At 37.9% G+C, this 16,303-nt stretch overlaps 1 protein-coding gene across 2 annotated transcripts in view; it reads right to left on the bottom strand.

The window, feature by feature from the left end:
- SLC10A7 (solute carrier family 10 member 7) overlaps window positions 1-16,303 on the bottom strand; it is a 148,713-nt gene that overhangs the window by 81,212 nt on the left and 51,198 nt on the right. For both annotated transcript variants that reach the window (XM_075709317.1, XM_075709316.1), the window contains exon 5: window positions 15,357-15,395. In XM_075709317.1, the coding sequence (XP_075565432.1) occupies window positions 15,357-15,395 (39 nt within the window). The remainder of the gene's footprint in view (window positions 1-15,356; window positions 15,396-16,303) is intronic.

Below are 16,303 nucleotides of genomic sequence, written 5' to 3' on the forward strand. Positions count from 1 at the left end.
AAAACAAATGCAACTTGTATAACATCACTCCAAATACTAAACTGCTATGAAAAAGGACATGTGAATGTACACATTTGAATTCAGAAATAAAAAAGTGAAAAAATTGTATCTCCCGAAGTTAAATTAACTGAACAATAATTATCTGTGGCTACATTTCAGCAGCTTCATGAGTCAGCCTATCAGTTGTGAAGGCTGGGGGGAGGAAGGAGAGATATCGCATAAAGTGAAAATAAGTCTTCTCTTGTAAAAGTCAATACATCATCTTAAGCTAGAAAAAAATGGTCCCTAAACATCCGTAACTACAATCAGTAATTGTCATTAAAAGCTCTCATTATATAGAGTAAGTGTAATTAGAGCATCTTGCCCGCACAGGGTGCAGCACAGAGAGAATGCTAGAAGGATTCATAAATTAGTGCCAAATCAGTCTCATTCCCATCTACCACACAGTCTGCTGTAAAAGAGAAAAATTGTATTTACACACACTAAGGCAAAGCCCACTGGCCTCTACAAAATTAGCCTAAACACAAAACGCAGGTATTTGAGGGACTCCCTATTTCATTATGTGTCTTAGGAATAAAGGGATAAAGTTTGCCATCAATAACGCTGAACATATCTGCTGAACCCCGCAGATTCCAGGGCATTAATAATTTAAACTCTTATGGGAATTTTGTCATGGTGGAGATAGGACTTGTCTGCAAACGGAGCTCAGGGGATGTTCAATATGATCTATTCTAGTATACACACACAATTGCTACATTTATCATGATGCAGAGGAAAAGAATGGTTCTTTCTTAAGGACTTCAGGAATGTTTCTTCTGTAATTTACACAATAAAACCTCTGAGTATTTCTAATAAAAAAAAAAAACGGGTTCTAAAAAGATACTGTCATAAGAATTATACTGAAAAGGTTTCTTCTCTCCCCATCTCTATTACTCATGCATGTACAGTGGTGTTCAACACATTATAAAATGGGAAGGCAAGTCAGCAACCCAGCTCCTGATAGCAGTGTTGTCTACACAGGATGCTACTGTAAACACAGATACTGTATCAGATTATGGCCCAAGCAGCTGTGTGCTTGACTCTGATATTTATACTTTTAAGTACAAATCTAATGGCTCTGCATGTAAAACAGGCAGTTATGTGCACAACTACTAGATCTCAGTGCAAAAATCCCCTTTTGCACATGCCGATAGTAAGCACAGAAAGAACACATCCTTTTGAGACGCTTGTAGTATTTGCATAATGCAGACTAAATTCAGGCATTTGTGCAATAGCTAATCTAAGGTACTCTAGGTACGGATACATTTACGTTGTCACAAGTGTATTTGTGTTCTAATTTAGCATATCAATTTTCCACACTTTTGCTCTAGAATGACAGTAAGCTCAAAAGGAGTTCAAAACAATTAGAGAGGAAAACCTTCCTTTCATAGCCAAGCCCTAATTCTTAGAACATAATTTTCAGAAAAAAACTTAAAAAGCATTTCTGTCCACATGCTTTTAATACACCCACATTGTACCTTCACTATGCCAGGCATGCACAACTCAATGCGCACCACAGTTCCCGAGTGGCAGAAGGGCCGATGCTCCATTACAAAGCTCAGGCACTAGAGAAGCTAATGCAGTACTTATAAACCCAGGAAAGTATCTCAAAATATTTCTTTAATTTGCTAAATCTCCACTGAAATAATATTTCAGTCAATGAATTTATAGGTGATCAGAAAGAGAATCCTAGCGGGACAAGGCATGCCTCAGCATCTTAGTCCTACTGATTAGCTTTTCACCATGATTTAAGATACTTCCTGTAAAACCTGGAGGATAGTGTCCAAAGGCTCTACAAGATTACTGCCTGATTATCCATGAAAACTGAACTCCCTATGAGTTCAGTTCAAAAACTTTATCATATAATGTCATAAACCAATTATTTTTCTATTGGGATATTTGTAACAGAATCAGTCTAAAAAAAAATCTAATTCAAAAGTTTATCACTATAGCAGCCTTTAAGTGATGTTAACACCCTGAAGAGCCATGTTCCCATCTCAGGTTAAACACATTATATTAGTGTTGGCTCTCAAATGATTACGTGGACGAGGCATCCTGTATTTCTGATGACACGAAGAAATCACGTGAGCAAGAACAACAGACAGGCAGAGGACGTGTGGCAATCATGCAGAGGGAATGTGCAGGACAGTTGTGGTGTGCACCCTCCTGAAAAAGGAGCTCCCAGGCAGGGGCTGCCTCAGGGTAACCCCAGTCCAGCCTGACCCAGAACTTGCTGTTCTTCCTTCTGCACTGAAGCCAGCACAATCCAAGCACTCCCCAGAGATCTGGCAACCCTCTCTTGCTTATGGCTTCTCCAATATATCATCTTAATTTAGACCTCCCACTCTCCAAGGCTCTCTTGTCCCAAAACCCTTCTCTGTCACAAACCTCTTTTTAATCTGCTTGGACAAGTGAGTGCTCGACTGAACTCTGATAACTGCTGGATCTCCCTCTTGCTAGTTCTCCAAAGAAGAAGAAACTCCTTCTTACTTTGACAGGGCTTTAAGAAATCCATGCACCAAGTATATAACCAAAAATTTATCTGGACAGTTTAGAGACACTGACTATCACTGAAGCAAAACATATGCCTAGAAGCCTTAATCTATAGCATGCTCATCTAGGGTGCTTGAATCGCAGTGTTTTTTCTATCGGTGATGGCCTTTTCTGCCCCTAAAAGAAAGCACAGTAATTATCTGGAAGAGACTGTTGAGGCTTTTTAATAGCTTTTGAAATAATTCCAACAGCAAATAAAACAAATTATACCTCCTCCCATATATTACAGATGACATAATTTTCTGTATATTATTTGATAACACTGGCTTCAGATGTTCTCAATACAAGTTCAGCTGGCACTGGACTGTGCTGTTGTCTGAATTAGCATGACAATTTTAATCCCAAGAGTTAAAAGAAATCAGATTGAAAAATAAAAAAGGAGCCAGCATAATGCTTTGCAAGCATTTATGGTGTAATAATTATGCCACAGTTTGATGTAGTAGGTCTCTCTGATAATATGTTTTTCCAAATGTCTTTGGAGTGACGCATCCCACTTTGACAGCTCTTTATGAATGAGGGGAGGATCAGCCCCCCACTAACTCTGCTTCAGGGTAAGCAAACTGAGATAGTAATGATGAAATTCTATTTTAGTTCTCTGACTTGAATACGTATACACATTGATTGGATTTTGGAACTGGAAGACAAAACGGCAGACGGGCCAGCTTTGCTGGAAAGCCCACACTGTAATTAGGAGGGGACAAAGGAAAAAAAAAAAAGCTCAGCAAAACCATAAGCAAAACCATACTTGTACTTTTATTAGCTGAGTGACTAAATTAAGCAATAAGGCAGGACTCTATAAATATTAGGCTTCATCTAGATTTTATTATTTTGCAAGCTGTTTGTGTTACAGTGATGTTCTTAGCTTGTCTTTTAACTACCTACTAAAAATATGGAAAGCAATACTGATAAATACATTTTACACATGAATTCATATAACAGCTCTTTCTTGGGGACACTACACAGTCTATAAAATGAACTATCTGTAGTCTTGTGCTCTGCTTTAATTGGCCTGCAAAATAAGAAAGATGGATAGAACCTGTTTCTCAGTGTCAATGACCAGAAAAATCTTACTGAAATGCTATACACAAGTTAAGGCTAGAGTAAAATTTACATTGTTATTTTGCTAACTACTTCATTATAGTGCATTATCTGTATTATGAATGCACCAAGTGGTCTTTCTGGGGACATTATACAACTTCATATGATTTTGCACCCACTGTAGGGAACTCAATTCCATAGGGGAAGGTACAATGACCATCACTGAAGGAACAAAAATGCATTTCTCTATGCACCAGTTACCAGAAATGAGAGAGAAATAGAGCTAAGTCCAGGTGCCTATTGGTAGAGGTACATGGAACACGGTGAAACATCTGGGATTTACTTGCTCTTCTAACGGAAAAAAATAAAGTAGATACATGCAAAACACTTATAACCATTCATAGCCTTTTCAAATTTCACATGCCTGGTTTTCCAGCTGCATGCTGCCTATTTCCCAGGAAACATTGGACAGACACTTGAATATATGTTCTACTCCTTACAGCCAAGCTTTCACAACCATATACAGGATATTTACAGACTATGGACTAGCTCCTCCAGCCAGAGCAGAACTGCTGCCAATGCAAATACCACACCTCATGAGCTGATGGACAAAACAATCTTGCCTATATAAAAAAAAAATCAGTTCTTTCATGACAACATACTTTTAGAACTAGCAGATCCAGGAATTACTTACTAAGAAAAAATCCTGCAAAAGCTGTCCTTTTCTTGCAGTCATTCTAGGTGACAGAGGACAGCACCATGTCAGTGTTATTGTCTCCCTCGCTAGCCAGATGTTAGACTACTGCAGGGATCCTACCACCCTCTCCTCACAACAGTCCTGAGTGAGAAGAAAATTGACTGCCCCTTGTGCTGAGCAAGGGCCTCAGTACTGCTCCTCACTTTAAGAGATTCTATCTCCCCATCCACTTCCAATTCTAATTTATCTGAGAATTAGACCTCCTACAGATTGATTACTAGCTCCAGGCACCTGACAAGTCATGACAAAATTATATTCACAGGCTAATACAGTTTATTAGCAGGTTACTGAGTTGCTGGAAGAAAACACCCTCACCACTCTCCCAATGCCCTCCTACCAAAACCCTAACAAGCTTCCCACCACCCACACAAGCAAGGCACCTGTACATCATGAAGCATAACATCCACACAAAGCCTATGAAGGCCAGAAAAGAATGGCCTGTAAATTAACACCTTATACCACTTTGACAGGAGTGTGCTGAAGGACCACCCACAAATTTCCCAGTGTCTGAGGACTTGTACAGCAACACTACTAACATTCAGTCTCCTTCGCTTATAGAAATTGTATTTACCCACAACTGTGTGTTTGCACTGCATGTTCCTGTAAAACAGCTAATTACAAATAAATTTACACTATGGATATATCTAGCTGCATTATGTACTCTCTTTCCACAGCAAAACTTACACAATGAAGCCAATTCTGTTAGCTGCTCATCACATACTGTTAAAAAGATTACAGAAGGGGGGGGGGGGAGAATCATATATGCACAAGGACCTTCTCCCTAACTGCTGCACTATCTCACACAATAAAATTAATAATTTAACTATCTGAAACTTCACATGTGCAGGGCACTGCAAGTAGACCAGTGGCATTTTCACTTCAAATTTATATAGTCTTTAGTCAGTACACTTAATCTGCATTTCTAACACCTGCTTCAGTCGGCTGTGAAGTGCAATGTTATCTATAAAATTTTCTTTCATCTTTGTACTGTCCATCCAACAAAAAATTATATGATGGTGGATAATTATTTGACTTTAAGAAGGATATGAAACTTTTCACACGTTTTTTGATCATTTCTTGAAAGACATGCTCATATATTTGACATTCTATTTTATTAAAAGGTTTGAGTTTTTTAAAAACCCTGGCTTTCACATTATTCATGTTAGCTAATCCTATGTAATATGTTTTTCCTTCAAATAGTTAACATTCACTTTCCATACAGTAGTAAAAATGTGGGAAAGAAACTAGACCACAGTTAAGCAATGAGGCACGACAAGGTGTGCTTTTTCAGGCCATTAGTACATGCCTCAAATGCACCAGGAGGAAGAATCTAGAATGACTTTTCCACTCAGGTGGGCATCAACGCTAGCACCTGTATCATACCACAGTACAAAGTGATACATAAAGAGTGTGCAGAGAGGGTGAAACTGCATGCAGCTTTCATCCAGTGGGTTTACGTCAGGCAAAAAAGCTGTTCCCAGCCATGCACGGTCTCAGTCAAGTTAAACACAAGGAGAATAAAGGTATCCAATGAAAGTGTCCAATGTCCACTGACAGAACAGTGTTAAAAGAAGCCAGGTAATGACAGACCATTAATCAAAATATTTCTCCCCCTCCTTCACAATAACTGTTATTTCCAAATATGTGCCATTAAGGTTGAAAGCTGTAGGTTGTTTTGGTACTTTGAAAGAAGCTAAGGAAAAATAATAATGAAGGGAGCCTCTCAGCAACAATACAAGTACAGCCATACAAAAAAATTCATGAACTACTACCGTCTCATACTAGAAGGGTCATGATGGTTTCCCAAAACTGCCTTTAAAAGGCCAACAATAAATAATACACAAACACAAATTTCCAAAGGAAGTTCCAGTTTTATGATAACCATGCCTTCCTTGCTCGTTGAGTTAGAGACTTTGCGAAAGCTTTTGACCTAACCTCTGGCACTTCCATTAAGACAGTATTTGTCACCCTGACAGCAAGGGGAATGGTTTCCAGACACTCAGCTTATAGTAATAATGACGTCCCTCTTGTTTTTACCCCAAGAGACTGAGGACTGCTGATTCACGGACTGCCGAGTTTTGAACAGGCACTGCTAGGTCAGAGAAGAACCACAGAAAAAAACCCATCCAAATTCAGTCAGAGCTTTAACCTGTTCTGGGCCAAAAATCAAGAAGCTTAATAAATGAATGTGTTTGGGATATTTTTCCTCCTCCAAAGAGTCAAGGTAAAAGAAGGTTTGCATAGAACAATACAGCACTGGCATTGCCATTTGTAAGGGGATGTCACGAAACATGCATACTGCTTTCTAGAGTTCAGTTCTTGCTAGCTGCTGAATTCACATTTGCTGGACACAGAAGGAGAAAGAGCTCCATGTTCTATTATGGATTACTGCATCCATGTAGGTGACTCCTCAGCATACCCGATTGTGTTTTATAACAAACACAGATGCCAGGTGAAACAACGCCTCCTTGCAGCAGCACTAGTTTAAAGTGCTAATTGAAGCAGCAGAAGACAGGGATTTAAATAACCCTGTTCCAAATGAAGGGGTGATTTCTCTCCACTCCCCCTTGCCTCAATGCACACTTTTCTCATGCAGGGGACTAAAAGCTGCAGGACAGAGGAAAGATCATTGCTCCATTTCAATCAGAGGCTAAAACTTTGGGGGAGAACATTAACAGTAGATCCTAAAAACATTTTCATTTCCTTTTGATTAATTTTTTAAAAGCAAGGGAGAAAATCTTGTATTTTGTGCATTTCCAAATCTTTCTGCAGGGAACATTTGCCCTTAAATCAGGCCAAATGACTACATGTTTGTGTGCAACCACAGCCCTAGAGGAATGCAGTTTTGCTTCTTCTGGTATTAAAAGATACTACAGAGAAGGCAAAATAAAAACCAAATTGTCTTTCATACTGCTTCCCTTCTCAATTTCTCCTTCATGCACCAACCTACCTCACGTAAAGAACCAGTAAATTCAAACATTTGGTTCCCACAGACACAATTAATTATTTGCACAAATTTTAAATCTGTTTTACAAATAAATTGTTCCAAGTTTTGTAGTGTAAATTTTCACCTTTTTAAACAAAGCATGCAAATATTTCTCCAAGGATTTGTCAGAAACAAATAGAGCAGTTTTTCAATGCAACCATTTTTTAAAACTTATTTCAAGTAAGTGATATGACACCTTCCCACGATACAAACTTCAGTGACTTAACTAGAAGGCGGACATCTTGATCTTATTTACTAACAGAACTAGCGATATTTCTCTCTGTTAATTTTACTTTCTTTGTCTTAGAGTAAAAAGGCAGGAAACCATTGCAAAACAGAAGACAAGAAAACATCACAAACGAGTACCAGGACCTTTTCAATACTATGATCTGCACACAAGTTCGACCCTAGTGCAATTGTCTTTTTCAAGTCCTGACCATGAACAAGAAGTAAGCAGAACCAGAAAAAATAGCCCCAAACAAGTATATTCTTTCGACAAAAATGCTATATTTTCACAGTAAAGAGGGCAATGATGAATTTTACAAATTATGACAAAAGTAATCTTAGACAACAAACTGATTTTATGCTAAAACTGTGTATCAGCACAGATGTGATTTACATACTAATCCAACAAATTGTCTGATTATATAATATTAAACACATACATTTCCTCCTCTAGATGTCCTCCAAATAATAGTTACCAAAGATACATACTCTTTTGACTCTGTTATTCATTAGCATTCATTTAAAATGGAATCAAGCTTTTTCTAAATTTCCAGTTTTCAATTTCCATTGACAGGAGAGATGACTGTACCGTAGCCAGTCTGAGGGCACTGTCCTTTCCAGTTTCCCCACACTACGTGATCAGAAGAAATATACCAGATCATAAAATTTAAGGTACTTTGAATGCCCAGTTTTAGCTCCTGAAACTTCACTCCCTTCTACTTCGCAATTCATAAATGACAACTGGACTGGAAGAATAAAGCTGCTTGAACTCTCATGCTATCTTTCCGATTTGCAACAAACACCCTGAATTCTGCCTCTGAATTTTATCTAGCAACTTCCACTTTTGCTGCTTGTTTTACTAACTCAAGAAATGCTACTGCACATCTATCCTCAGCTATTTCTTTCCCTGAGAGCCTATTAATCCATAAAAACAGTAACGATGAGGGGGGATTCAATGTACTGTCTCAAAAGCTGTCACCAAGTACCATGCCAAGCAAGAGCACTAGATGGGGTTGCTGACCAAAAACGTAGGTGCAAGAAAGAATCCTACCTACTGTTAGCTGTCATATGAGGGGGTGGAAAAAGCAGAATACCCAATTATATTTATCTTTAAAAAGATAGCAGTTAATTATTTTGGGGCTGCAAAGAGAATACAAAGAGATACCTTTAATGGCCTACTTATTGCTACCTTTAAATAAACTTTTTTTGGAAGAACTGGCTGCCTGAGTCCCGTAAGACTGAGGGAGATGAATTAAATGCTCAGTAGCAACAGCTAATGGGAAAACTAAGAAAGTACAGAGACCAGCTACAGCCCACAGAATTTATAAACATTCAACAGCTAACAGTTTCATTTTTTGTTATTATGTAGATTTCAATGCATCTTCCTCTTAGCCATTTAAAAAAAAAAATACAGGGATTAATCATTAGCCTTCTAGAGGATACTCTTTTCTGAGAACTTAATAGCACATTTTCTTTCGTCTTGGTTACTGTTACCCACCCTCCTTCTCCCTAACATTTCAAAGAGAACCAACAGCAGGGCTGTTATTTCTTAACTGGTTCTCAGACAGTCTGCGCTGGCTGGCCATGTAAATCCCTATCGACTTCATCGGTCTTTTCAAATTGACTGTGTCATCAGACAGACCACACATCATCTAGGCGTTACAATACTCAGATTTCCAGTTATCCCCCTACCTGGTTTCTTGCAGTCCCTTGGCAGCAAGATGTCATTCACTTCTTTTTAACTTTCTGACGATTGTACCTTTATACTTACTCCTTTTTTATGTTAAAGGAGTTCAGCATTACTCATAGACAAGCAGACTTTTTTAATTTCGTAAAAAACTCTGCATCTGTTTCTAACTGACACCCACTGTGTCAGTTTGGCTTGGGGTGGGAGTGGGGAAAGAGAATACTGGGATGGGTGCACATGCTTAGCCACCCCTCAAAATAATCATCTGTATCAAGGGCTCTTTTCTTACGCCCACACTAACAGGTCTGGGTCACAGTGAGCTTTGTTACTCTGCCTTGCTTGTACCAAAATAGTACAAGCAAACTCAAACTTAGGTATTAAACTGGAAAATTCCAGCTGTACACTGGAAGCACAAATATGCAATAAAATTGAAGGCTGACACATTTTAAAATGTTAACTTGATTAGTTCTGGAAACAGTTGATGATGCCCAAACTTACATTGAGATTTCAGATCAAGCTAGCAGAAATCAAAATAAGGATGTTAAATAACAATGAGAGAACCGAGCACCAGCCACAAAATAAGGGAAAGTTACAGTAAGGCAACATAAGTGGCTCCCAAGATTATTTAAATTCCACGGAATCCAAACTCTTCCTGCCAGGTACATAATATCTGGTCCAAAGACTCACTGCTGCTGAGATCTGCCATTCCCTTCCCCTCATGCAAAAACCCATCGTTCAATGCTGAGGTGGCTTCCCAAGTGGCTGATTAACAGGGAGAACTTGCTCAGGATTTTGAGAACTACCCGAATCAAACTGGGAGCACAGACCAGCAGCACCACTGTACTGCTTCACAGAGGAAGAGGAGACCACTTCTAAGAGTGCGGTGGCACACCATAAAGTAGCTGCGCTTTGAAATTAAATAAGACTGAATCTAGAATTCAGCACCTGTTGTGAACAGGCTTCCTGGCAAGATTTTCTTCCAAACAGCTAGCACAGTAAAAAAGGGATTCCCAGATGACTGTTCTGCCCCTTTTCATAGTGGAAAGACACAATTAAGAGGGAACAAAGAGGTATACAAACATTTGCCTGATTTTAGAAAAATATTTACAACGTTTGTGCTAGAAATAATTAAGCCAGATACGGATATTTATCATAGAAATAACTAAGATAAAAAAGTGATAATAAAAAAAAACCCCAAATAAACCTAAACCATTCAACATCCATTAAGGTAAAATAAAGTAAATAAATTCAGCCAATTGGTTATTTCCATACGGGTTGATTTCTTTAAATAGTAATGAAATCATTGCTAAAAAATCCATTGTTATTAAAATAAAAAAGTTGGCTCAGCCTACCAAAATTAGATTTGTAAGTTGCTGGTCATTCCCGTAATTAAATCTGTGTCACAAATTTGCAAGAAAAATGGACACTATGACTAATGCATTTACTTGCTGCACTAGTGCTGTCAGGCTGTGTAAATCATTATGCCTCCTAAAGCAGAGTAGATAAGAATTCCATACATTTTCATTAACCAACTAGGCTTTGTGTATATGTGAGAAGCTAACCTTCACATTCCCTGCTAGCTTTAGCTTTCATTTGGAAGACAACGTAAATAAAACACTGGCCTTGATTTGATTAGCCAAGTGGCTGCTCCAAAAACTATTGAGTTTTTGAACAATATGAACCAGGTCTGTCCCCTTAGATAAAACAACAAAACCATATACACACTTAATTTGGACAAAGAAGATTAATGAAATGATGGGCACCTAGAATAGGTTTCTTCCTTCAGATGACTTAGGTAGCCTGGACACATGCCTTATCTCATCCCATAGGTTTCAACAGAGGAAGAAAAGCTAATCCAAGACAGCATCATATGTCCCAAGAACACACTCATTTTCGGCTGCCCTTTGCTCTGTTTTTTCAGGAGTGCAATGCTGACCAGAGCAGAGTCCTCTGAATCCTCTCTTTTCCTCCTCATTTCCTGTCACCACAGACCTTCAGATTTTGGTTACAGTTCTTTGTCTAAGGTGAAGCTGACGGCTGTTCCTTTCATACTTACTGTTCATAACCCGAAAGCACCAAAGAATCAGACAACATTCACTCACATCACAAGCTGGATACTCTCATGAGTTTCCAAGCCCACTGTCTCAAGTGGAAAGGAGATTAGTGAGGTAGAAAGAGATTAGACAAGGCTGTCTCTAGTCTAGCAGTAAGGAGAATTTTGTGAGGACATCCTCTTCTGGACTTCAGGCCCTCTCCTCTTTCCATGTACACAGCATTATATTGTCACTGCAAATTGAGTTTAGCTCTCAACCAAGCATGTGTCTCCACTGTCCATGTGTGCAAGAACAGCCTCAATGACAGGCTATGCCTTGGTGAACTTGAAGCCAAATTGCTGAGCCACCCAGGCAAACACCATGGAACAATCATCAGCACAGCATGTTTTGCAGCATCCTGCCTACTGCTCTGCGCTTTGGACATTAATAAGCATTATTTTTCTGTTGCAGCACAACTTTTAGAAGCAGAATAGAAATGCTCAGGAAGCATGGTAATGCATACAAATGTTAAGAATCTCAGCAGACCCATACTTAACATCCCAGACAATTTCTTTAGCCTTTAGGTGCAGAGGTATCCTCTCCCACCAGTGGAAGCAGCTACCTCAGTGCTTTCTATCTCAGCAGATCTTAGCTGATAGAAGCATTTGCATGCTTTCCAGTAGCAACCTCGCTGATAACCAAGCACCCAATATTAGTAAAATGCTATCAGATTTTATTAAAACCCCATTAAGAGGAAAAACTGAAATCACTTATTATGTTCCACAATTATTGTAAACCAAACTGTTTAAACGAGGGGAGGAGATAATGATATTAACTACCCAACTCAAAGCAATCCTCTGTGGTATGATTCTAAATATCCTCTTGGCTGAAATTTATGTAAATTGAATTCATCTATCGTTAGTTATTACTAATCTAGCTACATAAAAACATTTTTCTATAACAATTAGTTCTTTAAAACACTGTGTTTTAATTAGACCTGGGACATTATTAAACTAAGTGTAAATATGTACAGTATCGTTCCATGCATTGTTTTGCCTGCATATTTATAGGAATACAGGCTTTGGTGGTGTTTAAAAGGAATTACTTTGTGGTTGGTTGGTAGTTTTTGTAAATCTCCTTACCAGTAAAAACACCTCCAAATTCTTAATCTAAGTGTATTTCTGCTCATCAAGACATATTTGCGTATCACAATGTGTTCCTTTTCATTTGAATAAGCTCATCTCAGTGTCATTCTACCATTATGCTGAGTCCTTTCCTGCAGACATTTTGTTACACAGTTTATTTTAACTTAACTTCTCAAAGACCATTTCCTAGTCTTAAAGGAAAAAAAGAAGAAAAACAAAAGAGTTAAAAGCATAGTACATCTTTCAGCCCTTTTAAATCAGCTTGCTTCACACTATCATACACAGGCACTGGCCCACAGGGCATAGTCTGAGAACAGACAACATACTGTCCTCCTGGCTTTGTCAGGGCTACATGCAAGTGCAGCAACCCGCCCATACATTGCAAGACAAGGAATGTAAGAAAAAATTGCAGCCTTGCCAGTGGTCAGATCCTTCTAAATTATCTCCAGGACATGTATATGGTTATGGTCACAAAGGTATATAATTACATCTAAGCCTATAGACACAGCACATCATCAGACACTAATAAGAAATATGCAAATGTGATTTAAATTAAAGCTATAGGAACAGGATCCCTACTTATAGCGAAGCCCATAAGTTAGGCACCAATATAAACTGATGAATTTCCAAAAACATCACCAGGACCTTCTACTATCTTCTCAAAAACAGGCCAATTATTTTTATATTTTATAGAACAGTTTTGACTTCAGATGGGGGGGGGGGGGGGGAAGAGAAAGAGAGAGAGAGTCAGTCTGTCTGTCTGTCTTTAATGCTTCACCAGTTGTTCACGGAAAAGTTACAAAGTGACCACATGGCCAGTGACATTCAGGAGCCACTCAAAGGCCATGTAGACCCACAGCACTGTGAAACTGGAAAACAACTCTGGCTACTTATTACAGTCCCTGGCCTACCATCACCCCATTGCAATTTCAGTTATAAGGTTCATCCTATCAACTGCATAACTGGAAAACTTTGTAAGAGCAAAGCTTTCAGTAAACTTATTTGTGATTTATTGTCTGTCATACATATATATTCCTTACATAATCATGATTTCAAACTTACCACGATAAGCATTTAAGGTGTTTGTATATGTTTGTGACTTAATAGTGGCCACATTCTTTATAATTTTACTTCTAAAAAAACCAGTAATTAGGAAAAAAAAATCAGCTGGTATTGTGGTTTGATTCTAGCTGATCTTTAATATTTTTGAAAAGTCTTTCCTGGGAATTTTTTTTTAACAAGAATGTTTACTGCAATGCTGCTCCAAGATTTAAAAAAAAAAAAAAAAAAGTGAATAAAAAATGAAGTGAGGTTAATTATAGGTAAAATGGAACTTTCCAATGATCAGTTTGTGGACCTAAGATCAAAATCAAAATCAGGAGTATTACATGAACACACAAACTAGCTCAACCTATTTAACTGAGATTTCTTCAAAGAGCTACAAACAGGTCCTAGAAATTAAAATACGTTTACGTTGCTTTACTAGGAGCCAGCATTGTAGTCAGATGGTCTGGGGCCTGAATTCTTATTTGAAGTCAAAAGGCTTTCTCCTAATGACAGCTGAACTGAGGCCTTTGGGTATTCAAGGAAACCTCCTGAACTGAAAGCTAGGGACAGCACAGAAACTGGAGCTCGTGCCAAGCAACAAGAGAAAACGCCACACACATACACAGACCTAAAAGTTGCTCTAACACTGGAATTCCACAGTTGGAGGCAGAAAGCACCTTCTACCCATTGGAGGAGAACATGATAGGTGACAAAAAGGAACAAGTGTTTGGGAATTGATATTTTAGAAGCGTGAAGGGTCATCTCTACCCACAAAACTTACACCCACCCTCCTAACTTTAACCTGGTCCCTCAAAAAAGCAGCAGCACAATGCGTAACTTCAAAATGCCATGCAACTTTCTTAAACTCCCAAACTCCAACTTTTCATAAAACAAATACGCATAAAGTGAGTTATTTTGTACTTGCAGTTTTGATTTTAATTTCCTAATTTGAATTCTTTTGTCATTCATTCATTTTACACATCATAGTCCTCTTTATGGGGACACAAGATTGGGATCGCAAACACATGCTTCTAAACACGCACAGATTTTAGTAAAGAAGAACAAATTCAATTATTAGCTGCCTAAATAAATAAAACAATCAGTTACAGTAGCTTGCCTACATATAATTTGTATCTAATATTCATTAATGTCTTTCTAAACAGGATATCAATAAAAGAAATCTATTCTTCCTTTCTTCATAAATATATTTGTTTAGTGTTCCTTACAGTGTCCTTTCTGAATCTTTGTAGACCACCAGGCCTACAAATAGTGTTTTAGCTTTTTACAGAAACGGTTATATTTCCAGCTGGATTGATTGCTTTCCCATACCTAGCTCTTTTAGTGTGTTCCTCAGAGACACTGAGTGGCTTCACTGACAGTGAAATATGCTAAACAAATGACATGTCACTGAGTAAATTAGCATCTACTCTCTGATCAGCTGGGTCATGTTTTCTTTTCAAAATCCATGGCCTCTTGATAGAAAATAATGAGTATTTGATGGGCCTTATTAGAAAAATCAATATATTGATGCCCATGCCTGAACCATCTGCATAATAATAGATTCTGTTAACCCATTAAGGAGAAAATTAAGATGTGTTTACACATTATTAATTTACCATGAGCAGAGGCAATTTATTCACTACTTTTCTCAAGAGTTTAGCAAAAAGAAAAGAAATTGTAGTATCTGTATTTAATGGCATGGTGACATAAATTGAAAGATGATTCAAATTTTTGCCAGCTAAATGGCACAATTCCACCAACACTAATGTGAAAAATACAAACACACCAACAATACTGTTAAAAATAAGACTATTAAAGCACTTGCTATAAATATTGCATTACTTACCAAAAAACTTCCAAAAGCAGAATTAAATATAGCAGCTGCCTGAAGAGAGAAAAAGATAAATATCACCAATGGTAAAATAGCTACAGTACAAGAACAAAATGTTATTCCCCCTCCCAACAAGCTATTAGATTCTCCAAATACACACATACACAGAGACCATTAGGCAGTTAGCCACTGCTTAAAAAATTGCCAGTGGCCTGTAACTTATGAAGACTGATAGGCTCTAGTTTATGCATTCATAAATAATGTGCTGAAACGGACAAAAGCAGGAGAAGAAAATCCTTGCCGGCAGACTTAAGAAGAATATCCACAAGAACTAGGAATATTACATAGAGGCTTGGTCCCACTGCTTTTGCTCTAATTTGACAGAAACATTTTTACGTATTGACCTATGAATTAAAATAAGCATAATCTGATTTAACTAAAACACTGCATTTTCATAGACTTTTAACATTTTTAATGGAATATTAATCAGGCAAGCAAACTAATTTAATTGTTCATCATAATAAAGTATTGACAAACTCAGAAGTTTCTGTAGTCTCACCAAAAGATTTAAAATAGGAACAACAAAAAACCCAACAAAAAAACCCCACAACCCCACACTTCTGAGGCCAAAATGTCTAATTATTACTTTTTACTCCATAGTCTTTTAAAATAAGAAAATAAACAATTTTGATAATGACTTTAGAAGTGTTTGTGCTTACCTAAATATCCAGGAAATACAAGGTAGCAGTATTATTTCTTAACATTAACTCATTAAATTCCAGGAAGTTAAAACGTGATTCTTGAATAGCTTTCCCCAATTACCAAGAAAGAACAGAAACTCTTGTATGGTAGCCAGTCTGATGATGAAAAGCCACACAGCAAAGGTAAGAGGAAAGGGAGGCGGGAAATCTACCATTTACATGAAGATTTAGAGCAGAGCCAAATTAATCACCCTGGACACT

Source organism: Pelecanus crispus, chromosome 4 (genome assembly GCF_030463565.1).
Source record: "Pelecanus crispus isolate bPelCri1 chromosome 4, bPelCri1.pri, whole genome shotgun sequence".
Lineage (NCBI taxonomy): Eukaryota > Metazoa > Chordata > Aves > Pelecaniformes > Pelecanidae > Pelecanus > Pelecanus crispus.